This window comes from Choloepus didactylus, chromosome 2 (assembly GCF_015220235.1).
Source record: "Choloepus didactylus isolate mChoDid1 chromosome 2, mChoDid1.pri, whole genome shotgun sequence".
Taxonomy (NCBI): domain Eukaryota; kingdom Metazoa; phylum Chordata; class Mammalia; order Pilosa; family Megalonychidae; genus Choloepus; species Choloepus didactylus.
This window is the reverse complement of record NC_051308.1, coordinates 127,485,203-127,511,438: the sequence shown is the minus strand read 5'-3', so window position 1 is coordinate 127,511,438 and position 26,236 is coordinate 127,485,203. Positions and strand designations below refer to the sequence as shown.

General features: G+C 38.4%; 1 protein-coding gene across 1 annotated transcript; it reads right to left on the bottom strand.

The window, feature by feature from the left end:
* Nucleotides 1–7,086: 7,086 nt before the first annotated feature.
* On the bottom strand, nt 7,087–23,264 carry LOC119518164 (monocarboxylate transporter 1-like). Its single transcript, XM_037815221.1, has 4 exons — nt 23,048–23,264; nt 21,865–22,008; nt 9,108–9,974; nt 7,087–7,364 (listed from the first exon to the last, which is right to left on the bottom strand). The coding sequence occupies exons 1-4, from the start codon at nt 23,262–23,264 to the stop codon at nt 7,087–7,089; spliced, it is 1,506 nt and encodes a 501-aa protein (XP_037671149.1).
* Between the last annotated feature and the right edge of the window lie 2,972 nt (nt 23,265–26,236).

Sequence of the window (26,236 nt, the reverse complement as noted above, 5' to 3'; positions counted from 1 at the left end):
TTAGATGAAGAATAGGGTAGGGTGGAGAGGATGGAAAGATTTGGGTGCTCTTTATTGCTTTTACTTTTATTTTGGAGTAAGGAAAAGGTTCAAAAATTGATTCTAGTGATGAACACACAATTGTATGATGGTGCTGTGAATAATTGATTGTACACTGTGGATGACTGTAGGGTGTGTGAATATATCTCAATAAAACTATATTTAAAAAAAGTAAATGAATATTGGGTGGAGGAGGGGAACAGGATGTTTTGGATGTTCTTTTCAATTTTAATTTTAATTTTTTTTTTTGAGTAATGAAAATTTTCAAAGATTGTGGTTATGAATACACAACTATATGATGATACTGTGAACAACTGATTATACACCTTGGTTGATTGTATGTTATGTGAATATATCTCTTTAAAATTGCATTAAAAAGAAAGATCATGTCTCTTCAGGTGTCCGTAACAGTTTCAAACCAGCATGGGTGGTATGCTATACCCAAAAAGAACTGCATGAGTTTTGGAATTTATATATAGAGAAATCCAGGAAATATGTGTGGGATAATGATGGAAGGAATATAAAGCTAGATAAGGCTAAATTTATTGATATGGGCCCACTAAACAGAGATTCTGTATTGAATGTTGTAGCTTAAAAGGTTAGAAAGGGCATTAACAGTTTGTTTGGGTGGTTAGCTGAAACATGGATCAAAAGGTGGCCCACATTATCTGAGGTTGAAATGCCAGAATTGCCCTGATATAATGTAGAGGAGGGGATCCACAGACTTAGAGAAATTGGAGTGTTAGAATTGATTTATCCTGGAAGACCTGCTCACTCACCCCAGAAATGTCCAGAGGGCACACCTTTTACCAGGACTGTGAGGAATAAATTTGTGAGACCAGCTCCATCATCCTTGAAGAGCTCTGTAGTTGCCCTTCTCTGCAGGTCAGATATTACTGTGGGAACTTGCTGTCCCTGAGCTGGAAACATTAAACACAATGAGGATGATTGGACCCTGAGTTGGCAGAAGCTATGACTCAGCACTTAATCAATAAAGACAAGGTGAGCATGGTTACTATAATGGATAGCAGACTAAAAGCAGCAGTCAGAATAATCTGACTCACAGAGACATATGGCATTGGCTGTGAGATCATGGGGTACCTAGACGTAAAATAGGTGGGCAGTCTACTAAATTCTTGTTTGGTCTGCCTAAGCAGATGAATTCTAGGTCAAGTGAACACATGTCTAACTTGAATTTCAAAAACAGAGAGTCATGACCCCTTAATCAATTCCCATATTTGAGACAGTTTATGGACTCAGAGCCCCTTGAATGAGGGGAAGGCCAGGTCCCCTTGTGGAAGGACCCTGTTACACTGTCAAAAATTTATACTGTTAATCTTCCTCTGAGCCTTCCCCAAGAAGACCAACAGTCTTTCACCAGGGCAACTGTGCATTGGGGAAAAGGAAATGACCAGTTATTTGGGGGATTATTAGACACTGGCTCAAAAGTGTCAAAATCCAGGAGACCCCAAATGACACTCTGGCTCACCAGTCAGAGTAGGGGCTTATGGAGGTCGGGTGACTGATGGAGTTTAATGCGGGGCCATCTCACAGTGGATTCAGTGGATCCCTAGACCCATTCTGTGGTTATTTTCCCAGTTCCAGAATGCATAATTGGAATAGACATATTCAGCTACTGATAGAATCCCTTCATTTATTCCCTGACTTGTGGAGTGAGGGCTATTATGGTAGGAAAGGCCAAGTGGAAGCCACTAGAACTGCCCATGCCTAGCAAAATAGTAAATCAGAGGCAATAGCAGCTTCCTGGAGGGATTGCAGAGATTAGTGCCACTCTTAAGGACTTGAAGGATGCAGGGATGGGGATTCCACTGTATTCCTGTTCAACTCTCTATTTGGCCTGTGCAAAAAACAGATGGGTCTTGGAGAATGACAGTGGATTATCATAAACTTAACCAGGTTGTGACTCCAATTGCAGCTGCTGTTCCAGATGTAGTATCACTGCTTGAGCAAATCAACATATCCCTTGGTACCTGGTATGTAGCTATTGAGCTGGTAAATGCTTTTTTCTCAATAGCTGTTAGTAAGGACCACCAGAAACAGTTTGCTTTCAGCTGGCAAGGCCAGCGGTATACCTTTAGTGTCCTGCCTCAGGGGTATATCAACTCTCTAGCCCTATGTCATAATCTTGTCTGCAGAGATCTTTTTTCTCCCTCCCACAAGAGATCATGTTGGTCCAATATATTGATGATATCATGTTGATTAGACCAAGTGAGCAAGAAGTAGCAAACACTCTAGACTTATTGGTAATGCATTTACATATTAGAGGATGGGGGATAAATCCAACAAAAATATGAGGGTCTTCCAGTGGTCCAGTGGTGTGAGGCATGCTGAGATCCCTTCTAAGGTGAAGGATAAGGTATTACATCTGGCTCCTCCTATGACCAAAACAGAGGCACAACACCTAGTTCACCTCTTCGGGTTTTGGAGAGAACATATTCCTCATTTGGGTGTATTACTCCAGCCCATTTACCAAGTAACCAGAAAATATGCTACTTTGAGTGGGGACAGGAACAAGAGGAGGCTCTGTGACAGATCCAGGCTACTGTGAAAGCTGCTCTGCCACTTGGACCATATGATCCAGCAGATCCAATGCTGATGGAAGTATCAGTGGCAAAGAGAGATGCTGTCAGGAGCATTGGCAGACCACCAAGTCACGAGACCTGCGTTGCCTATCATGAGCTGGGTTTGCCTGACCCATAAGCCATAAAGTTGGGTGTGCACAGCAACACTTGGAAATGGTATATACAAGATAGGGCTCAGGCAGGTCCTGAAGGCACAAGTATGTTAGTTGAGGAAGTGGTCCAAATGCCCATGGCCTCCACTCCTGCCACATTACCATCTCTTTCACAGCCCAAAGCTATGGCCTTTTGGGGAGCTCCTTACAGTCAGGTGACTGAGGAAGAGAAAACTTGGGCCTGGTTCACAGATGGTTCTGCAGGATATGCAGGCACCACCTGAAAGTGGACAGCTGCAGCACTGCAGCCCCTTTCTGGGAGGTTCCTGAAGGACAGTGCTGAGGGGAAATCCTCCCAGTGGACAGAATTTCAAGCAGTGCATCTGGTTGTTCATTTTGCTTAGAAGAACTGGCTGGAGGTGCATTTTTACACTGATTCATGGGCTTTTGCTTATGGTTTGGCTAGATGGTCAGAGTCTTGGAAAGAACAAGATTGGAAAATCAGTGACAAAGAGGTTTGGAGAAGAGGTATGTGAACAGATCTTTCTGAGTGGGCAAAAAAAACATGAGGATATTTCTGTACCATGTGAATGCTCACCAGAGGGTGACTTCGGCAAAGGAAGATTTTAATAATCAAGTGGATAACATGACCCATTCGGTGGATACCAGTCAGCATCTTACCCCAGCCACTCCTGTCATTTTCCAATGGGCTCATGAACAAAGTGGTCATGGTGGTAAAGATGGAGGTTATGCATGGGCACAGAAACATGGACTTCAACTCACCAAGGCAGATCTGGCTACAGCCACTACTGAGTGCCCAATCTGCCAGCAGCAGAGGCTCACAGTCCTCAATATGGCACCATTCCCTGAAGGGATCAGCCTGCTACCTGGTAGCAAGTTGATTACATTGGAACACTTCCATCATGGAAGGGGCAGCAATGTGTTCTAACTAGAATAGACACATACTCCGGATATGGGGTTGCCTCCTCTGCATGCAGTGCTTCTCCAAAGCTACCATCCGTGGACTTAAAGAATGCCTTATCCAGCATCATAGTATTCCACACAGCATTGCTTCTGATCAAGGAAACCACTTTGCAGCAAATGAAGTGTGGGAATGGGCACATGCTCATGGAATTTTCTGTCTTACCATGTTCCACATCCTCTAGGGGTAGCTGGGTTGATAGAACTGTGGAATGGCTTTTTAAAGACTTAATTATGGCACCAATTAAGTGGTAATACCTTGCAGGGCTGGGACAGTTTTCTCCAGGAGGCTGTGTTTGCTCTGAATCAGAGTCCACTCTATGGTGCTGTTTCTCCCATAGCCAGAATTCATGGGCCCAGGAATTAAGGGGTAGAAACAGGAGTGGCACCACTCACTATCACCCTTGTTGATCCACTAGAAAAAAATTTGCTTCCTGTCCTTGCAAGCTTAAGCTCTGCTGGTCTACAGGTCTTAGTTCCAAAAGGAGGAGTGCTTCCACCAGGAGACACAACAATAATTCCATTGACCTGGAAGTTAAGACTGCCACCTGGCCACTTTGGGTTTCTCATGCCTCTGAATCAGCCGTCATTGAAAGGGAATACTGTACTGGGAATACTGTACAGGTTGATCCTGACTATCAAGGGGAAATAGCACTGCAACTACCCAATGGAAGTAAAGAAGAGTTTTCCTGTAATACAGGAGATCCCCTAGGGCATCTCTTAGTACTACCATGCCCTGTGATTAAAGTCAATGGGAAACTGCAGCAACCCAATCCAGGCAGGACTACCAATGGCACAGAACGTTCAGGAATGAAGGTTTGGGTCACCCCACCAGGCAAAGAACCATGGCCAGCTGAAGTGCTTGCTGAGGGTAAAGGGAACACGGAATGGGTAGTGGAAGAAGGTAGTGAGAAATATGAACTATGACCACATGACCAGTTACAGAAATGAGGACTGTAATGGTATGAATATTTCTTCCTTGCTTGTTATGAATATAAAGCAAATGTCTTTCTTTTCTTCTCCATCTTATCCCCTTATCATATGACATAAGTTGTATTATTCATGTTATAGTATTTAGGTTACAGGATATCAAGTTTAAGGATATTACCCAAGGACTTACACCCTATTCTGGAGAGCTTTACTGCATTTCTGGTTGTATGCAGGACAGTTGAGTATTGTTAGGTGAAAAATATGTCGTTTTTTAATTAGAGATTAAGCATGGTTTAAAGTGATGAATATAGCTGACAAGTTGATAAGGGAGGGACTGTGTCAGTTAGGTTCCTGTGTCTACCTGGCCAGGTGATGGTGCCCAGTTGTCTGGTCAAGCAAGCACTGGCCTATCTGTTGCTGTGAGGACATTTTGTGGACTTCAATCATCAGTACATTGGTTGCATCTATGGCTGATTACATCTTCACTGGGCTAAGGGGAGTGTCTTCAGCAATGAGAGACATTTAATCTAAGCAGTTGAAGGCTTTTAAGGGATAAGTAATGACTTCAGGAGCCAGAAGTGAGAACTTTCATTTCTACTTCAGCCAGCCAGCCTTTCCTGGGAAATTTCTTGAAAACCTTCATTGGGGTGCCAGCTTGCAGCCTGCCCTATGGAATTTGGGCTTGAGCATCCCCACAGTTGCATAAGACACTTTTATAAAATCTCATGCTATTTATACATACCTCCTGTTGGTTCTGTTTCCTTAGAGAAACCTGACTAATACAAGGGATGAATGAATGAAATAAGGCTAATCCTGCAGCTATTCATATCTATGTTTTCCTTATAACTCACTGCTTGTTGTCTGTCTTCTCCTAATAGAAAGTAGGATCCATGGGAAAAGAGCCATTTGTATTTTGCTCCTTCCTGAATTCCCAGTGTCTAGAACAGTGCTTACAGCTGGTACATGGTAGGTGTCAATAATACCCATTGAATGAGTACATGGAAAGGCAGAATTCCTCCTTTGGCCAACATCACCCTATCTTTTTCTGACATCACTGTATTTCTGTCTGATGCTGATCTCAGTTAAGAGAACAACCGTAACAGTGTGATGCGGCTGAGTGCTGAATGCCCTGGCTTCCTGCATTAAATATTCACTTGCAGCTGACTGATGAGCAGAAGGGTAAGCACAAGCTGTGGCCAAGAGCACTGACTCCAGGAAGACTTGCCACACTCTGCAGCCTGGTTAGAGCACCAGGACATTCATGGGTGGAGGCCACTATACTCTTGGGTTCTATGTCACGCTCTCCCCTTCACAGAGTGCAGCTCCTGAAAAAGCAAATGGTACAGCCACTTAGAAATCAATTCGGTAGCTTCTCATTAAGTTAAACACACACTTACTATATGACGTAGCAATCCCACTCCTGGGCATTTACTCAAGAGACACGAAAGTATATGTCTACACGAAGATGTCTGTGTGATTGTTTAGAACAGCTTTATTCATAATAGCATAATAGCACCCAAGTGTCCATCAGCTGGTGAATGGATACACAAATCAAGTTACAGCCATACAATGGTCTACTACTCCAGTAATAAAAAAAAACAATTACTGAGAAACCCAACAGCACAGATAAATCATAAAACATTATGCTATGCGAAAGCCCAACACAAAAGGCTACATACTCTGTGATTCCATGTATTCCATTTTGGAAAAGGTGAAAATATAGGGGACAGAAATCAGATCAGTGGCTGCCGGAATCTGTGGTGAGGAAAGGGAAACAACTGCAAAGGAGCAACAGGGAACTATTTTGGCTGTTCTACGTAGACTATATTTGGTGATAGTTTTTTTTTGTTTGTTTGTTTATTAATTTTGAAATAACATCAAACTTACAGGAAACTTGCAAAAAAAAATACACAAACAATACATAGAAGTCCAAAATACCCCCTCAACCATATACCCAGTTTTACCAACTTTTGACATTTTACGACATTTATTATATCACTCTGTCTGTCTGTCCATCTATCTATGTATTATCTAAATATTTGAGAATAGGTTGCATGCATCATGCTCCTCTAACACTTAACATTTCCAGGTACACTTCCTTAGAATAGACTTTCACAAATATAATGGAGTAGTTTTTTGACTGTATACCTTTGTCAAAGCTCATCAAACTGTTAAAAAACAGAATTGTACTGTGTGTAATTTATACTTCAATACATTTGACTTCAAATAAAAGCTATCTCCTTCCCCCATTCTTTGCAAATTCCCTCTCCCCAAGGATGTGATAAATTTATTTTGGACAGCTGTAAAGCAGTGGAAAAATAATTCTGTCATTGAACATCTGGAATGACTGTCACACAAAAGTTCACACTCTACAATAAGCAGCACTAGTAGAACATGGGTCAGTAGTAGTTCATGTATCTTTGGTCAAAACCTCCAAAGATTCAGACTGGAATCTCTTCCTCTTTGGGGCCTTTTTCTGTGCCTTTGTGCTCCTGGGATTCTGCTGCTTTACTAAGTTCTTTCAGCTTCTCGGCAACATCTACATTGGTCTCCTCCTCTTTACTTTCCTTTTTTTGCCTCTCCTCTGCTTTCTGTTCTTTTGCCACACGTTGATAATTGATGTCCATGCCAATGAAGAGACAGATACCTGAGACAATAAGGATTATGCCACATGTCCAGTATGTGTATTTGTAGTTTCCACAAATGTCAATCAGATGACCTAAAATCAATCCAAAAAATGTAGGAAAGAGAGGGAGGGAAGGAGAGAGGGAGGGAGAGAAGGAGAAAGAAAGAAAGAAAGAAAGAAAACTTTTTATGTAGGTTCAAGGAAACAGGTGTACCTTTTCCCAAATAATTCCTAATTCCAGTCTCCTAAGAGCCCGTCACACAGTCTTTATGGAAGCTCCCAAATGACAAATTAGCCTAAAACTGAAGTGCTAAAAAGAATCTCATCTTACTTTACAGTGTCAGACAGATTTAGGATGATTCTATATGTTTCAATTGTAGAAACAACAATAATTGAATTGTAGCATACTAGATTTAGAAAAGACCTAGAGATGATCCAGTTCAATTCTCTTATTTTATAAAGGCAAGGACTGATGCCCAAGAGAAATTTAGGAAGATGGCCCAAGGTTGCACAGCAAGTTATAAGACTACTGGTCTTCCTTGACATCAATGTTTCCCAAAGAATGTTCCTATGAACCACTGCTCCATGCTAAAAAATAAACTTATTATCACCATTCCCATCTTACACATGAGGACACTGAGGCACAGACCTAGTGAGTGATTCAACCTGATTCAAGCCTTACTCTTGAGCCTGCAGTATAAACATTATGCTATAGAACACCTCTCTAACATATTTCAAAAGTCAAATAAACTTGGGCAATTGCATATCATATTCACTTCTCTTGAAGAATGTACATTAATATAGTAAAGGCCCCTAAGAATTCTTGCAATAAAGAAACTCATTCAACTTAGCCTTTCCTAAACGTCTTTGAAGATGCAATCTTTGTTAAAGTAACTTTAGCATCTCACATAAATAGTCTCTTGAGAAGTATTCTTCTTTGGAAAATACCACTCTACACCCGTGAGATGAATCCATGTGGTTTCATGCATGTACCATCCATTCAACAATATTTAAGGATCCCTATCATATGTCAGGCACTGTTGGTGCCAGGCCCTGAGGATTTACTTGGGAACAAAGAGAAGATAACATCCCTGCCTCACAGTTCAGTGGAGAAAAGAGATGTTAATAAGCACACAAGTAGTACAAAACTGGGATGGTGATAAGTGCTACAAAGGGTATTTTGAAAGCAGAAAACAGGGGTGTCACTAGTAAGCGGGGTCAGGATGGATGCCCTTAAAGTGTCAACTAAGCTGAGACTTAAAGAAGGCTAGAAGCTGAGTAGGTGAAAAGGGATGGGAAGAGGATCCAGGCAGAGAAAGGAGCAAGTGCATAGGAGCTGTGGGGGGAGGAAGCAGGGTGTGTGAGAGGGAATGGAAGAAGGGCAGGGTTTCAGAGCAGAGAGAACAGAAGGCAAGTGTTAGGAAGTGAGGCTGGAGGGGCAGGTGGGGCAGGCCAGGCGGGCACATTAGAGAATTTGATGGTCATCCTCAGAGCAATGGGAAGCAACTGGAAAGTTCTAAATGAGCTGGGGTTTCAGATGTGCATATGCAAAGATCATCTTGCCTGCAGAGTAGAAAACTGACTGTTGGTAGATCAGTCAGAAGAATATTAGAGCAGCCCAGGTTAGAGAAAGGAGCTTGGATAAGGATGGCAGTTTAGGTGTAGTTCTGTAAGTATTTGAGCAACTGTGCTGTGCCAAGCATTGTGCAGCAAAGAGGGTACAGAAAGGAGGAAGACTTGCTTTCTGCCATCAAGCATCTCACTAATCTCTACTTTCTATCACTTCCCCAATCTTTATACCCATCATACGATAACAGGTGGGAAAACATAGTATACCTAAAAGCGGTGGCCCCAGGAGGATAGGACAGCATTCCATAATGGTCACCAATCCCAAGGCACTGGAGAACCTCTGGGGTCCAACGAGGTCCATCAGTGATTCAAACAATACTGAGGTTAGCCACCCAAATGAAAATCCAAGGAATCCCGCATAGACACAGAACCCAGCATAGCTGGTGGCTAAAGGGAGTAGCATATGACACAGTCCATTTATGATAACAGAAACAGCAAAGTAATACTGAACTCGAGGCCTTATCCACTTTGTATTGGCTATAAGTCCCATGGAAGGTCTGCCTATCATGTCAACAAAAGACAGAATAGAAAGAAGGAGGGCAGACTTCTCACCAGGGAAATGATGACTCCTGGCATAATTACCAAGAAAGACTACAGGGGCAAATAGTCCAAAATGCAGTAGCACAGCACCAGAGAGGTATACCACAAAGCCTCTGTGGGTAAACAGGGAAAAGTCCAGAAATTTATTAACTGCTTGAAAGACTGACTGTTTCTGTTTGCTGGGGTTTCCATCATTAAATTCTGCATTTATATCACCTGCATCTTTTCTTGCATCACATTTTCTGGCTTCCTGAGGGGATCCTTTAGACCTATCTTTCCCTGCCTTGGTTGGCTTGGGCCCTATTGGTCGCATCAGAGCTCCAGCTACACAGCTGTTCAGTAATATGCCCCCAAGAATTAGGAAGCTTCCTCTCCAGCCAAAAACATCAAGAAGTGCCTGGTTGAGGGGGGCCAGAATGGTGAGGAGCACAGGGCTGCCTGCCATGGCCAGTCCATTTGCCAGCGGTCGCCTCTTGTAGAAATACTTGCCAATCATGGTCAGTGCTGGATTGAAGTTGAAGGCAAGCCCAAGGCCTGGAGAAGAAGAAAAAGTGTGCGCTATAATAAATGGCAGAAACATATTTATTATTAATTAACTAGATTAAGAAACTGAATGGAAAAAAGACTGTAAATCTACCCTTTTCAGTCTGTGCTTACATGTGCCTGAGGGTCTTTCTACTAGTTTTTCAGTCAGATTTTCGCAAACCTGGCTCCTTGTTGTCATTCAGATCTCAACTTACCACCTCAGAAAAGCCTTGCTTTAGGCTGCCCCAATCCTGCCCTATCAAAATGCTGTTTTAAGTCTTTGAATGGGATTTATTACTAATTTTTTAAAAATTTATTCATTTATTTGTTAGTCTATTTATTGGCTGCTTCCCCCCACCACCAAGTAGGGATATTACCTGTTGTGTTGACTTTCTCTCTACAGCACCTGGAACAGTGCCTCACATACAGCAGTAGGGGGCTCAATAAATATTTGCTGAATGAATTAATAAATTAAATAATGAAGAGGCTGGATAACCATGTGGGAACAAATAAGGTTATATTCCTCCTTTCTTATGTTACTTGAAAATTCTGGATGGATTAAAATATTTAAATGTAAAAAATGTAGTCAATGTAGTGAAAGAATAGAACCAAAGAAATAATACCCATTTTGGTATTATCTCACATCCTATATATAGGATTGCAAATTATTTTAATCTTTCTGAAGAGGAAGTTGGCTGATCATATAAAAAATCCTTTCTCCCCAAATATTTGGAAACCATATATCTGATAAGAGACTGATATCCTGCATATATAAAGAAATCCTACAACTCAACAATAGTACAAACAGCCCAATTATAAAATGGGCAAAAGATATTAAAAGGCATTTTTCTGGAGAGGAAATACAAATGGCTAAAAAACACATGAAAAAATTGTTCACCCTCACTAGCTATTAGGGAAATGCAAATCAAGACCATAATGAGATATCATCTCACACCAATAAGAATGGCTGCCATTAAACAAACAGGAAACAACAAATGCTGGAGAGGATGTGGAGGAATTGGTACTCTTATTCATTGCTGGTGGGAATGTATAATGGTACAACCACTCTGGAGGACAGTCTGGCGGTTTCTCAGAAAACTAGATGTCAAATTACCCTTTGATCTGGCAATCTTACTTCTCGGTATATACCCAGATTATCTGAAAGCAGTGACATGAACAGACATTTGTACACAGATGTTCATTGTGGCATTGTCCACAATTGCCAAGAAATGGAAACAATCCAAGTGTCCTTCAACAGATTAGTGGATAAACAAAATGTGGTATATACAAATGATGGAATACTATGCAGCAGTAAGAAGGGACAAAGTCCTGAAACATTTGGCAACATGGATGAACCTTGAAGATATAATGCTGAGTGAAATAAATCAGACACAAAATGAGAGGTATTGTATGTTACCACTACTATGAACTCCCTGAACAATGTAAAATCAATGTCTTATGATGTAGCATATTGGAAACCTGGTGATTAGACAAAAGCTAGTGGAGGGAGAATGAAATCTAGTCTGTTTAGATACGTTAATGAGGGTAAATTCAAAGATATAGGAATGGATAAGGATGATGATTGTTTGTTAACAGGATTATAAGTATCAGAGCTGTATTGAAGACAAATAGGACTGAAAGGGGTTGTTTAATGGCATATATCCCACAGATCAGCCCTACAAATATAGATAGGTGTTTCCATGATATACTTCTAAGGTGTGACCCTAGTACAGAGAGTTGACAACAGAATGGTATATGGGAAAAATCTACCTATTTCATACTAGGGACTATAATTAATAGGAATACCTTACTAGTACCATACAAATACTAGGGACAAATAATTAAGGGCTGAAAAAACCTATGGGGTGTTTTGGATCATGAGAATTGTTTAAAATGGAGAGTGATGAGGATTGTACAACTAAGTGATGATAATGTGAGCTATGGATGGATAATTGTGGACAGAACATACATAAACTATATGAACTTAGGAACCCCTCACTTTATAAGTCAAACACTCAATCTTGAGGCTTGCTCTTGTGAAACTTAAGTTGTAAAGGGGAGGCTAAGCCCACCTATAATTAAGCCTAGTAGTCACCACCAGAGAACCTCTTTTGTTGCTCAGATGTGGACATTTTCTCTCTAAGCCCAACTCTGCAAATAAATCCATCACCGCCCCCCTGATGTGAGACAGGACACCCTATGTGAGGAGTCTCCTTGGCAACATGGAACACAGATTTCAGGAATGAGCCTGACCCTGGCATCAAGGGGTTGAGAATGCCTTTTTGACCAAAAGGGAGAAAAGAAAGGCAACAAAATAAGGTTTCAGTAGCTAAGAGAATTCAAATAGAGTTGAGAGGCTGTCATGGAGGTTACTCGTAAGCTTCAGCTAGATATGCCAAATGCCCACCGTACGATAACCCCAAGTCAACAGTAGTCCCAAAAACCCTAAAGAATACCCAGTTCCCTATCTGAGACTCTATAAAAGTTTCACTCCCTAAGTTAATTCTTCAGAAACTTAAATCCTCCAGAGAATTCCTATGCCAGCTAAGTCCCCAAACCCAGAGGCAATAACCTCTTAAAGAACATCAACCAGATGTGTCCCCTCTTCCCATAATGTTGACACCCCTTTTCAATATGAACAAGTTAGGGTGGTCACTGCCTAGACATCCCTGAAGATTGGGAAAGTGATTAAACTAGAGGAAGGGGTAGCAACAGACAAGATGGAATTTAACAAAAAATTATGAATACCGAATCTCTATATAATTTCTTTATCTTAGTTGCTAGGGTACTAGAATAGCTAAAAGGAAAGAATTGAAATGGTGAAACTATAACCCATAGCATTTTTTGAAATTTGCTCTATAGCTACTTGTTAAATTGTAATTTGAAAGTTATCACCTTTTTGTATTTATGTTATATTACACAATAAGGAAATAACTGAAGCTATGGTACTGTAACTCATAACATTTTTGGAAATTTCCTATATAACTACTTGTTAAATCATACTTTGAAAGTTACTACCTTTTTGAATATATGTTGTATTTCACAATAAGGAAATAATTGAAACCATAGAACTGTAACCCATAACATTCTTTGAAATTTGCTAACTACTTGTTAAATTGTACTTGGAAAGTTATCACTTCTATGTGTATATGTTATATTCCACAATAAAAACTATCATAAAAAAACAAACAAACAAAAAAAACCCGAAAAACCTTTTCACTTTTCACAGCAAACGGAGATCAAATTATCATGGGAAGATTTTTTGATCTACCTTTAAGGATGTTTACCTCTCTGAAGAGTTATGTAAGCATCTTTGTCACAATTTGGAAAGCTTTCTATTTTTTAAGCTTTCCCCAAGAAATATGGATTTTTTTAAAACACTCTTTTCTAATTAAAAATAAGAATGTACTATGATGAATTCCAAAACACCCTTATTAAAAATATTTAATGGAAAGATGATTTTAAATAGACATTTTAAAATTTTAGTTCACTTTTTATTAAAGTTTATTTTATTTGTTAAAAAAAAATCCTTTCCCCTAGTAGTTCTGCTTCTACAAATTTGTCCTAAGGAACACATATATATTCACATATGTTTATATATACATATGTTTCACAAAGATGTATTGAGAAGCACAGTTGATTAACAGTGAAAAATGCAAGCAACCTAAATGTCCATCAAGCACTAGTGGAATAAATTATGGTATGTTCAAAGAAGGGAAAAATAATAGCTGTTAAAGCGTATTTATTGAGTTGGGAAACTATGTGCATGATGTATTACATTGTGAAAACTGTTGGTTACAAACATTACAAAAATCTCATCCCTTTTTGTTCTAAAAATTCTTTTGCACGTGCCTAAAAAATGTATGAGTAGATATAGCATCAAAATATTAATGTTGGTTTTCTGAGTTATAGAAGTGATCTATATTCCTCATCAAAAGTTTCATTTCTTAATTTAGTTATGAAAAATGGGGATTCTTTGTCATAGTTTTGGAAAAGAACAAAGTTGGAGGACTCACGTTTCACAATTTCAAAATGTCTCAAAGCTACAGTAATCAAAATGGTGTGGTATTGGCACAAGGACAGGTATTTAGACCAATGGAATAGAACTGAGAGTTCAGAAATAAACTCTCACATCTATGGCCAATTGTTTTTTGTTTTTTGTTTTTCCTTATTTTTTTTTATTAGAGAAGTTGAAAAATTATGCAGAGAGTACAGAGTTCCCATATACCCTCCCTCACACACAGTTTTCCCTATTATTAACATTTTGCATTAGTCTGATATTGTTCTAGTTTGCTAATGCTGCCAGAATGCAAAACACCAGAGATGGATTGGCTTTTATAAAAAGGGGTTTACTTGGTTACACAGTTACAGTCTTAAGGCCATAAAGTGTCCAAGGTAACACATCAGCAATCGGGTATCTTCACTGGAAGATGGCCAATGGTGTCCCGAAAACCTCCGTTAGCTGGGAAGGCACGTGGCTGGCGTCTGCTCCAAAGTTCTGGTTTCAAAATGGCTTTCTCCTGGGACATTCCTCTCTAGGCTGCAGTTCCTCAAAAATGTCACTCTTAGTTGCACTTGGGATATTTGTCCTCTCTCAGCTTCTCCAGAGCAAGAGTCTGCTTTCAACAGCTGTCTTCAAACTGTCTCTCATCTGCAGCTCCTGTGCTTTCTTCAAAGTGTCCCTCTTGGCTGTAGCAGCTTGCTCCTTCTGTCTGATCTTATACAGTGCTCCAGTAATTTAATTCAAACCCACCCTGAATGGGTGGGCCAACACCTCCATGGAAATTACCCAATCAGAGTCATCACCCACAGTTGGGTGGGGCACATCTCCATGGAAACACTCAAAGAACTACAATCTAATTAACACTGATAGGTCTGCCCACACAAGATTACATCAAAGATAATGGTGTTTGGGGGGACATAATACATTCAAACTGGCACAGGTATCTTTGTTACATTTGATGAAACACTATTATTATAATTATACTATTAACTATAGCCCATATTTTGCATTAGGGTTCACTCTTTGTGGTGTAATATAGTTCTACGGGTTTTTAATTTTCCTGGTAACTTATATAGGAGCTAAAATTTCCCTATTTTAACCCCTTTCAAGTATACAATTCAGTGGTGGTAATTACATTGACAATGTTGTGCCATTTTGGTTTGCAAAAGCTGACAAAAGGCAATGTACCAGAAATGGACTGGCTTTTAACAATGAGGAATTATTAGCTCACAAATTTACAGTTCTAAGGCCATGAAAATGTCCCAGTTAAGGCACCCACCGGATGACACTTTCTCTGAAGACCAGTTACACGTGAGCTTGGGCTCCTCTTGTCAGGTAGCAAGGCACATGGCTGGCGTCTGCTGGTCCTTCTCTTCTGGGTTTTGCTGCTTCAGCTTCTGGCTTCTTGGTCTGTGGCTTTTTCTCTAAACTTCTCTGTTTGTTTCTATATTCCGTGTGTTCTTTATCCTCTTACAAGGGACTCCAGTAAGAGGAGTAAGAGCCACCCTGAATGAGGTGGGTCATAGCTCAACCAAAACAACCTAATCAAAGGGTCCCACCCACATGAGGTGTATACCAACAGGGATGGATTTAAAGAACGTGATTCTTTCCGGGGTACATACAGCCTCCAAATGAACACATGTGCTGTCACCACCACCATCCATTACCAAAACTCTTTCAGAACCCCAAAGGGAAGCTCTGTACCAATTAAGCATTAACTTACCATTTCCTACTCTCACCCCAGCTCCTGGAAACCTGTATTCTAGTTTATGAATCTTAAATTTGCATATTCTAATTATTTCATATATTGAGATTATATAATATTTATCATTTTGTAGTCAATTGATTTTTGACAAAGGTGCCCAGTACATTCAATGGGGGAAGAGTAGTTTCTTCAGCAAATGGTGCTGAGAAAACTGGATATTCACTTGCAAAAGAATGAAAGTTGACTCCTACCTCACATTGTATATAAAAACTAACTAAAAATGGATCAAAGACCTAAATATAAGAACTAATCTAATCAAAATGAAAAATATTTGTGCATCAAAGGACATTATTAAGAAACTGAAAAGACAACCTATAGAATGGGAGAAAATACTTGTAAAATCATATACCTGAGAAGAGTTTAATATCCAGAATATATGAAGAGCCACACCTCAATAAGAAAAAGAAAAAAATAGCCCATTTTAAAAACAGGCCAAGGGAGCAAGGGATTGAAAATGCCTACTTGACCAAAAGCGGGAAAACGAAAGGTAACAAGCTGAGATTACAGTGGCTGAGAGATCCCAAATAGAGTCAAGAGGCTATCCTGGGGGTTTGTTTCTCTTATGCAAGCTCCAGCTAGAAATCCGAAATGGCCACAGTATGCCATTCCCTTACCAAAAGTAGTTCCCAAATACCTAGGTACCTACTTGAGGTTCTATAAAAGATTCACTCACTAAGTTTTATCTCTGAAACTTAAATTCACACAAGTATTCCTATGCCAGACAAGTCCTAAAACCCAGAGGCAACAGCCTCTTAAAGAACAGCAACCAGATGCGGCCCCCTCCCCATGTTGTCAACACCCCCTTTAAGTAAGAACAAGTTAGGGTGCTCACTGCCTAAATGCCCCTAAAGATGGAGAAAGGGATTAAGTGAGAGGAAGGGGTAGCAATAAACAAGATTGAACAAAGTTCTAAGAATACAAAACTTTATAGATAGATAGATACATAGATACATAGATACATAGATAGATGCTGGGGTGTTGAAATTGCTGGAAAGAGGTGAATGATATGGTGGAACTGTACCTTATAACATTCTTTGAAATTTGCTCTATAGCTGCTTATTGAATTCTGCTTTGAAAGTCTTCACCTTTCTGTATATACCCTATGCCCTATGTATATATCCTATATTTCATAATAAGGAAAGAACTGAAACTGTAGAATTGTAACTCATTACATTTTAAATTACCTATATGACCGCTTGTTGAGCTATACATCAAAAGTTAACACCTTTCTGTATGTATGTTATATTTTACAGCAATGGAAATAGCTGAAGTTGTGGAACTGTGATCCATGACATTCTTTGAAATTTGCTCTCTAACTAACTATTTGTTCAATTGTACTTTGAAAATTGTCACTGTTATGTATATATGTTAAAGTTCACAATAAAAAATGCATTAAAAAATTATAGGAAGAAAAAAACCTGACAGAACTAAAAGGAAAAATATAGCTTTCCATAATTATAGCTAGAGATGTTAACATTCCTCCATCAACAGTTGAAAAACAAATAGACAAATAAAATCAGTAAAGATATAGAAGATTTGAACAATAACTGTTGACCAACTTATCTAATTGATAGTTGTAAAACACAACACTTAAGAATGGCAAAATACACATTATTTTCAAGTATTATGGAAAATTCACTAAGATATACTATATACTAAGTAATTTAAAAGACTCAATTCATTTCAAATGATTAAAAAAAAAAAAAAGGCCAAGAGTTTAGATAGGTACTTCTCCAAAGAAAATATACAAATCACCAGTAAGCAATGAACAGATGTTCAACATCATCGGCCATTAGGGAATGACCATCAAAACCACAATGAGATATCACTTCACATTAGAATGGCTATTATTTAAATACAAACAAACAAACAACAGAAAAAAAAATCAGAAAATAACAAGTGCTGAAGAGGATGTGGAAAAACAGGAAACCCTGTGCATTGTTGACGGGAATGCAAAAGGGTACAGCCACTGTGGAATAGAATTTTGCAGCTCCTCAGGAAGTAAAACATAGAACTACCATATACTCTGGCAATTCTACTCTAGATATATCCCTAAAATAATTGAAATCAGGGACTCAGGCTGACATCTGTATACCCATGCTCATGGCAGCAATATTCACAATTGCCAAAAGGTGGAAGCAACCCAACTGTCCATCAATGATGAATGGTAAACAAAATGTGGTATATGCATATTATGGGACATTGTCCTGCTACAAAAAAGGAAGGAAGTTCTGATACATGCTACAATATGGATGTAGCTTGAATACATCATGTTGAGTGAAATAAAACAGACACAAAAGAACAAATATTGTCTGACCTCACTATGAAATAACCTGAATATGCAAATTCATGGAGTTAAAAAGAAAATTACAGGGTACCAGGGCAGGGGTGTAGTGGAGAATGAGGAGCTAATGCTTAAATGGAAAAGAGTTTCTGATTGGGTGATGGAAAAGTTTTGGTAATGGATGGTGGTGATGGTAGTACAACATTGTAAATGTAATTAGCCCCACTGAATTGTATACTTGAAAGTGATTAAAATGGGAAATGTTATGTGTTTACATGTTGCCACAATAACATTTTTTTTTTTGCTAAGAATCAAAATTTTATTGGCAATAACTTCAAATGTTAGAAGTTAATGAGAAAGTGATTTTTCTTTATCAAAAACATTTTACTTCAGGAGAACATCTCTGACTGAGGTACATTCAGAATCAAAGGTTAGTGAAATGGAAGACATTATCTGGTCTAAATTTCTGTTCTCAAATAGTTATTGACCAATTTTACAGATGAGACAACCAAAAAATACATCTAAGGTCCTAGGAAGCTTCTGTAAGTCACATGGTAAAAGATGTTCTTGGCATATTAGAAATATTCTTCCTACTCATTTCACCATTCAAATATCTTCCTTTCTCTCAAGTCACTTCATGAGATAAACACACACATGATTGTATATACTTATAGAGCATAGAGTACACTGTCTCCTCTTACTTTGTGTAAAGCAGAGATTTAATAATTTTAACCATGTTTTTGAAAACTTAAGATTCTGTGGAAGTGCCCCAGGAAGCTTGACAAGAGTGAGGTGGAGGCTGAACAGTAGGCCTTTGGGCAACAACTCTGCTTCAGCTAAAAATAAATAAGTAAATAAACAGTGCTGCTCTCATCTGTTTTAGTAGTTGGAAAATTACAGTTCCGTTAGGACTCCTTTGAAAATCTAGTTCTGCTGCTAACAGTCAAAATGTAAAACCACTGTATTGATTAAGGATTAAGTTAAGAATTCAGTTAATATCTATAGACTAGAGCCAAGACCATTTGTGACAGTCCAGAGCATTACAGATGCCGGGCCAGAACACATAAGAACTATAAATATAATGGACATTTGGAGTCCAGACAATCACAAATAATTAATCCTGAGAATGGATAAGGGGGAGAATGTAGGTAGGCAATCAAGTACTTAAGTTATTGTCTACTAAAATATGATACTAGGTTACTGAATCAAACTGCCCAGGGGAAACTTTACAGATCTCCCTTGAGGAACATTTAAACTAGAATTGTGTAAGTGGCATCCAGAGATGAAACATTTTGATCTTTAGTGCCTCACTTTCCTCAGAACCATTTTACTGTTGAAAACTCTGATACTGCCCTCACCAGTGAAGTGTGAATTTAGGCACCATCCCAATAGTAAATTAAAACATGAAGGTGTATGTATGTCTTACATGAAAATGGCATCAGACCAAGGTGTTTGTCTCTCTCTCTCTTTTTTCTTTTTTACATTTGTATAGCTCAAGCATATGGAGAAATGAGAGTGCCCTCAAGTAACAGCTTCTTTTGAATCTGTTCTATGGCTTAAACTCAAACTCATGTATCAGCTCTTTCTAAATCCAAAAGAACACTGCCTCTAGGTGGCAAATATGTTGGTTACTCACATGAGCCAAGTCATCAAGTAAGGATCTCTGGCTCACCTGCAAGCCCATGACCCACAGATCATCTATCTCTGACTTGAGCATGGCCGATAGGCATTCATTACCTGCTCCAAAGTTTTAGAAATAACTTAAACCATGAAATACAAAGTTGCTTATGAGTCCTCTTGATGTACAGCAACAATTCAGTTAATCCGTTAAAGGAAAAAAAAAGGATTGGGAATGTTTCATTAAATCTGTGCTCAGCGATTTTATAGCAAGTGTTCTATACACAAAATGGAGGTTAATTCAATTAACACTGGCAGGTATGTACTAAGGTATAAAACCAAATGCTAGACTTGGAAATTCAACTTTATTTACAAATGTTCTCCTATAAACAAAGACGTTATTCCATCCCTTCAAAATACTATAACTGATTATTTCCACAAAAAAAATTACAGAATTTTAATCTTTTTGCACAAAGCTGTATTGAGATGAGCAAGTAACCTCACAAGATGGCCTTAGACATAAAAACAAAATCAAACGTAGAACTTATTCAGCACAAATGTTCTATTGTCAGGCAGAATGAAGAATTAAACTCACATGTCTTAACGTTTCCACCAGGAAATAAAAACATGGCAATTTTTTGGAGATAAATCTTTCACAATAAACATAGTCTTTTATGTAGTATGGTTTAATTGTGATTGTTTAGGATTGCTCTTGTAGGCTTACATTTATGCTGGTTAAAAAAAAATAAGTCATCATTGTAAAACAGGCACAGACTTTTCTACACAGATTTTTCTACCAGTGAAAATACTGTCTGGTCTCATCATTCAGCAAGTCAATACAATAACAAATGCAAGAAAGAACTTAAAAGCACAATCATCATGTGACTGACTGACTTACAAAAGTAGAATTCTCCCTGAAATCAGGGAGTACTGCTCCTCAAGTTACTAGAAACTTGAGCTTTCCATAGCTGAGAAAATACACAGGCAAAAAATTTAACTGAAAAGTTTAAAATTACCTGTTTATCATTTTATATGTAATAATTGGTTTTTAAAATCCTTTAAATTTTATCTAGGGGGGATAATCACTCTCACTTCATAGCTAAGTCCTAAGGAATGTCAAAAATTTGGGAAAACAACAACAAACTCATCCCCGAGAAGTGAGAGAAAGAAAAATCTCTATGAACATAGATATGACAGTCTAGTACCTTTTTAACAAACTTTTCCACAGCATGGACTATTGTTAACAGCCAGCAATCAAATGTGTCTCAAGTCTGAATAGTTACTGCCTCTATTTTTTTGATCTGCTCTTTTTGTAATGAAACTACAAGTGCAACATTTTAAAAAATCAGTTAAATAGGAACTCTTATTTTATTGCCAGCTTTACATTTTTGTCAAGTGCAAGGTTAGCCTGCTAAGATATCTATATTCGAATAATGACTGAAGTGATAACTTCTGCTTGCATTTTTTCTTCCCAGTCTCCATTTCCCCCATGGATCTTCACCCAAATAATAAAAGTAACACTATTGCAGTTGAGTTTACTATTATCAATGACACTCTCAGCACGGTTCTTACAGATGGAATAAGGTTCATCAGCTGAGATGTGATTCCTGGCTCCCCTCCGAATCCACCAATTCCCTGATCTGTTCCCCAGTGCTTCTTAAGGAAGCACTGCTCGTGCAGCACCAGCGACGGCTCTGACGCACAGCAGGGGCGCCTGCAGCAGTACAGGGTAACGCCCTGACTCCCGGAGCCGCCTGGCGCCCAACAGCTCACACTCCCACCGCCGCCTGGGACTTGGCAGCGCCACGGCTTGAGCTCCCACAGAAACATTTTTAAATGGGGGAAGGAGGACAATGTATACGTTTACCCCTTAAAAACGTATCTGGCTTCTCTACCGGAAAATTCTTGCTTTGTGCCTGACATTCTTTCCTGCACCAATTTGCACACATTTCGTCTTTAGTGGAAGAGGTAATGGGTAGGAATAGCTGATAACCACTCTGTCAAAAAATTTGCCAAACACCCTTTACCTACCCCCATTATCTTTACTTAAGCAAAAAAACAAAACAAAACAAAACAACAACCAAAAAAACTTGAAAAGGACAGGTCTTAAAAACAATGGCCCTATAATTTTCCTAAAGAAGAAATTTAATTTCTCACAAGAATTGGCAAATGAATGCTGCAAATAGACCACGAAATATTAATGCTTGAAAATATATCAGTAGTCACTCACCTGCAATGACTCCAACCCACAAGTAAAGTTCCTGTATGGTGTTACAGAAAGAAGCTGCAATCAAGCCACAGCCTGACAAGCAGCCACCAGCGATCATGACAGGACGACTGCCGTATTTATTCACAAGGATACTGCTGATAGGACCTTAGAGAGAACAAACAACTTAGTAATACAAAGGAGAAGCCCCCTTTCTCACATCCATACCCACACAAGGTACTGCTGACACGAAAGGGTGCCCAGCCAGATGTTCCCTGCACCCCCAAAATAAACAGATAAAACAGAAGGCACTGGTAAGGAATGTTGCTTTCTGTGATTATTTTAGAGTCATAGGTTTGTGTAATGGGAAAATAGTAGCATTCGTTGTGCATATACTTATGGACTGTAACTAAAATCAAGATCTTAGTCTGTATTTTGTAAGGCAGAACAGGCTGCAAATACATTGATTTTAAGTGTTTGTAGGATATTATTAACATGTATTTAGCAGGTTTGTCCTTTTTAATTTTTTAGATGAGCATCTAGAGCAAAGACACATGGATATGATGTGATGTATGAAGAAATCTGATCAAATTTATGACTGTGGAGCATTTTTATACAGTAGCAAAAATGTATTTTGTTTCTCATAGAAAATAACAACAACAAAACCAAAACAAAACTACAAAACACAAATGCCTACCATTACCACTTTTCTTCAACATTATATGGTGGTCCAATCCAGTGCAGTAAGACACAAAAAAGACAAAAAGTTGCAAGGATTGGAAAGGAAGAAACCAAACTATCAGTACTTGCAGAAGATACATTTTTTTAATCTAAAAAATACTGAAAGAATCTACCAACAAACTATTGGAAATAACAAGAGTTTAAAATGGCTACAAAATGTATGATTAAAATACAAAAATCAATTGCCTTTTCATATAACATCCACAAACAGAAAACACATTTTTTAAACACTTACCCTTTATAATGGCATTTGTTTTATAATATTATAGCTGACTAACAAAGCATGCAGTTCCTACGTAGCTTTTATCATTAAAGGGAATAAAAAATATCACTCTAATCATGTAGCTTCAAAAACTAACATTTCAAATACCTCACTGATAAAGGCATCAAGAACTACAAAGTACTTAATACAGAGCCTTTGTCTGCCCATTGAAAGTTAAAAAGGGAGGTCTTAGTGGGTTCTTACCTGCACCATTTGTAACAGCAAACGGGATGGAACTTATCCATGACACTTCACTGGTGCTGGCATTGAATATACCTTGGATTTCTTTGTAAAACACAGAAATAGATTTGCCAAATGCACAAGAGAAGCCAACGGAAATGAAAGCTCCAAAAACTACCACCCACCCCCAGCCTCCATCTGGGGGGGTATATCCAAGTGGACCTCCATTTGATGGTGGCATTGTAACTGAAGATGAATTCCAAAATGCAGTTCAAATCCAAATATCTGGAGGATATGAAATTAAAAGAGTACATACCAAGTAGGTCAAATAAAGCATTCCCACAAAACCCTTTGCACTTAGGTTGCAAAACCTGAATTGCTTTTCAGTATTACTTGTACTCTGAACACATTAGAAAAATAGTCTAAAGACATGATACTGCCCATATTTTTAGAGGCTTAAAGTTAAAACTTACCATAACTTGAACCATACACCAAAATCCTTTTCAGTAATTAGTCTTTTTTCTTCAAATTTAGACTTTGTCAAATGCCTTTTCTGCAGCAATTGAGATCATCATGTGGTTTTCCCCTTTATGGTGGGTAGTATTTGTTTTAATTGTGATAACACATATATAATATAAAATTTGCCATTTTAACCACTTTTAAATGCACAATTCAGTGGCATTAATTACAAGTTGTGCAACCATCACCGCCATTCATTTCCAAACTTTTTTCATTACATCAAACAGAAACTTTGTACCCATTAAGCAGTATCTCCACATTTCCTCCTCCTCTCAGACCCTGGTAACTTCTAATCTACTTTCTGTCTCTACAATTTTGCTTATTCTACTTATTTCATATGAGTGGAAAGATACAATATTTGTCTTATGTGTCTGGCTTATTTTACTCACCAATATGTTTTCAAGATTCATCTGTGTTGTAGCATGTAACAGAACCTCATTCCTTTTGGAAGCAATATGGCTTTAGAATATTCCCTTGCATGGTATACCACATTTTGTATATCCATTCTTCTATGGTTAGACACTTAGGTTGTTTGCACCTTTTGGCCATTGTAAGCAATAATGTTATGGACATTGCTGAGCAACTATCTCCTTGAGCCCCATTTTCCAGTTCCTTTGGGTATATCTGGGAGTGGAATTGCCAGGTCATTTGGTAACATTTCTATGTTTAATTTTTTGAGGAACCATCAAACTGTTTCCCACAGTGGCTGCACCATTTTACATTCTACATTGGTGCAAGGGCTCCAAATTTTCCACATCCATATCAACCCTTATTTTCCATTTTTTTTTCAATACCCATCCTTATGGGTGTGAAGCAGTGTCTCACTGTGGTTTTGTTGTGCATTTTCCTAATAACTAACGACAAACAATTTTTAAAGTGCTCTGGGGCCATTTAAACTACTTCTTTGGAAATGTCTATGCAAGTCCTTCGGCCGTTTTTTAATTGGGTTGTTTGTCTTTTTATTGTTGAGTTGTAGGAGTTCTTTATACATTCTGATGGTAAACCCTTATCAGATATATGATCTGTAGCTATTTTCTCCCATTCTGTAGATCTTTTTACTTTCCTGATAAAATCCTTTGATGCATTATAGTTTTTAATTTTGAATAAGTTCAATTTGTCTATTTTTTTGTTGTTGCTCATGCTTTTGGCATCATATCTAAGAATCTACTGCCAAATTGAAGCTCATGAAAATCTGTCTCTTTGTTATCTTCCAAGAGTTTTATAGTTTTAGCTCTTATCTCTCAGTCATTGTTCCACTTTGAGTTAATTTTTATATATATGGTTGGATACTGAAACATGTCCCCACAAAGGGCATGTTCAGATCCTAAATGCTGGTCCTGTGGGTGTGAACCTACTTGTAGATAGGACCTTGGAAGATGATATTAGTTAAGATGTGCCCAAACTGAAGGTGGGCCTTGATTCAGTACGGCTGAAGTCCTTATAAGGAAAGAAAGCCATGAGAAGAAGAAGAATCTGGAAGGCAATGAAACCCAGAAGAGAAAAGAGGAGACAATGCCATGTGCATTGTCATGTGATGGAAAAGCCAAAGACCAAGGATTGCCAGCAGCCAGCCCCAGAATGCCCCAGTCTTCAGGGAGGAAGCATCACCTTGCTGACACCTCAAATTTGGACTTCTAGCCTCAAAATCATTAGCCAATAAATTCCTGTGATTTAAGTCAATCCACTGTATGGTATTTGTTTTAGCATCTAGGAAACTAAAAGATACAGTGTAAGGCAGAGATCAACTTAAATTATTTTGCATATGAATATCCAGTTTTCCCAACATCATTTGTTGAAGAGACTATTCTTTCCTCACAGAATGATCTTGGAATCCTTGTCAAAAATCAACTGGCTATAGACGTGTGGGCTTATTTCTAAACTCTGAATTCTATTCAGTTGGTCCATATGTCTATCATTTTGCTAATACCACACTGTCTTTATTACTGTAGCTTTGTTATAAGTTTTGAAATTGAGCAGTTTGAGTTCTCCAACTTTGTTCTTCTTTTCCAAGATGGTTTTTGGCTTTGGGGCCCTTTGCAATTCTATATGAATTTGAAGATTGGCTTTTCAATTTTTCCAAAATGGTTGTTGCAATTTTGATAGGGATTGTGTTAAATCTGTAGATTGTTTTGAGTATATTGACATCTTAACAATATTAAGTCTTCCAATCCATGAACACTCAATGTCTTGCCACTTATTTACAGCTTCTTCAGTTTCCTGTGTCAGGTGCTTTGTAGTTTTCAGTGTATATGTTTTTCATCTCCTATGTTAAATTTATTCCTAGAGATTTTATTCTTTACATGCTAACGTAAACAGAATTATATTCTTAATTTCCTTTTCAGATTGTTCACTGCAGGTGTATAGAAGCACACTGATTTTTGTGTTGTTGTTGAACTTGTATCCTGCAAATTTGCTGAATTCTTTTATTAGCTCCAGTAGCTTTCTTGTGGATTTTTGAGGTTTTCTAAAAGTAGGATCATATCATCTTTGAAGAGGGGTGGTTTTACTTCTACCTTTCCAATTTGGATGCCTTATTTCTCTTGCTTAACTAATTGCTGGCTAGAATTTCCAGTACAATGTCAAAGAGCAGGCATCTTTACCTTGTTACTAATCTTATGAAGAAAGACCTTCACTCTTTCACCATTCAGTATAACATTAGCTATGGATTTTTTCATAAATGATCTGTATCATATT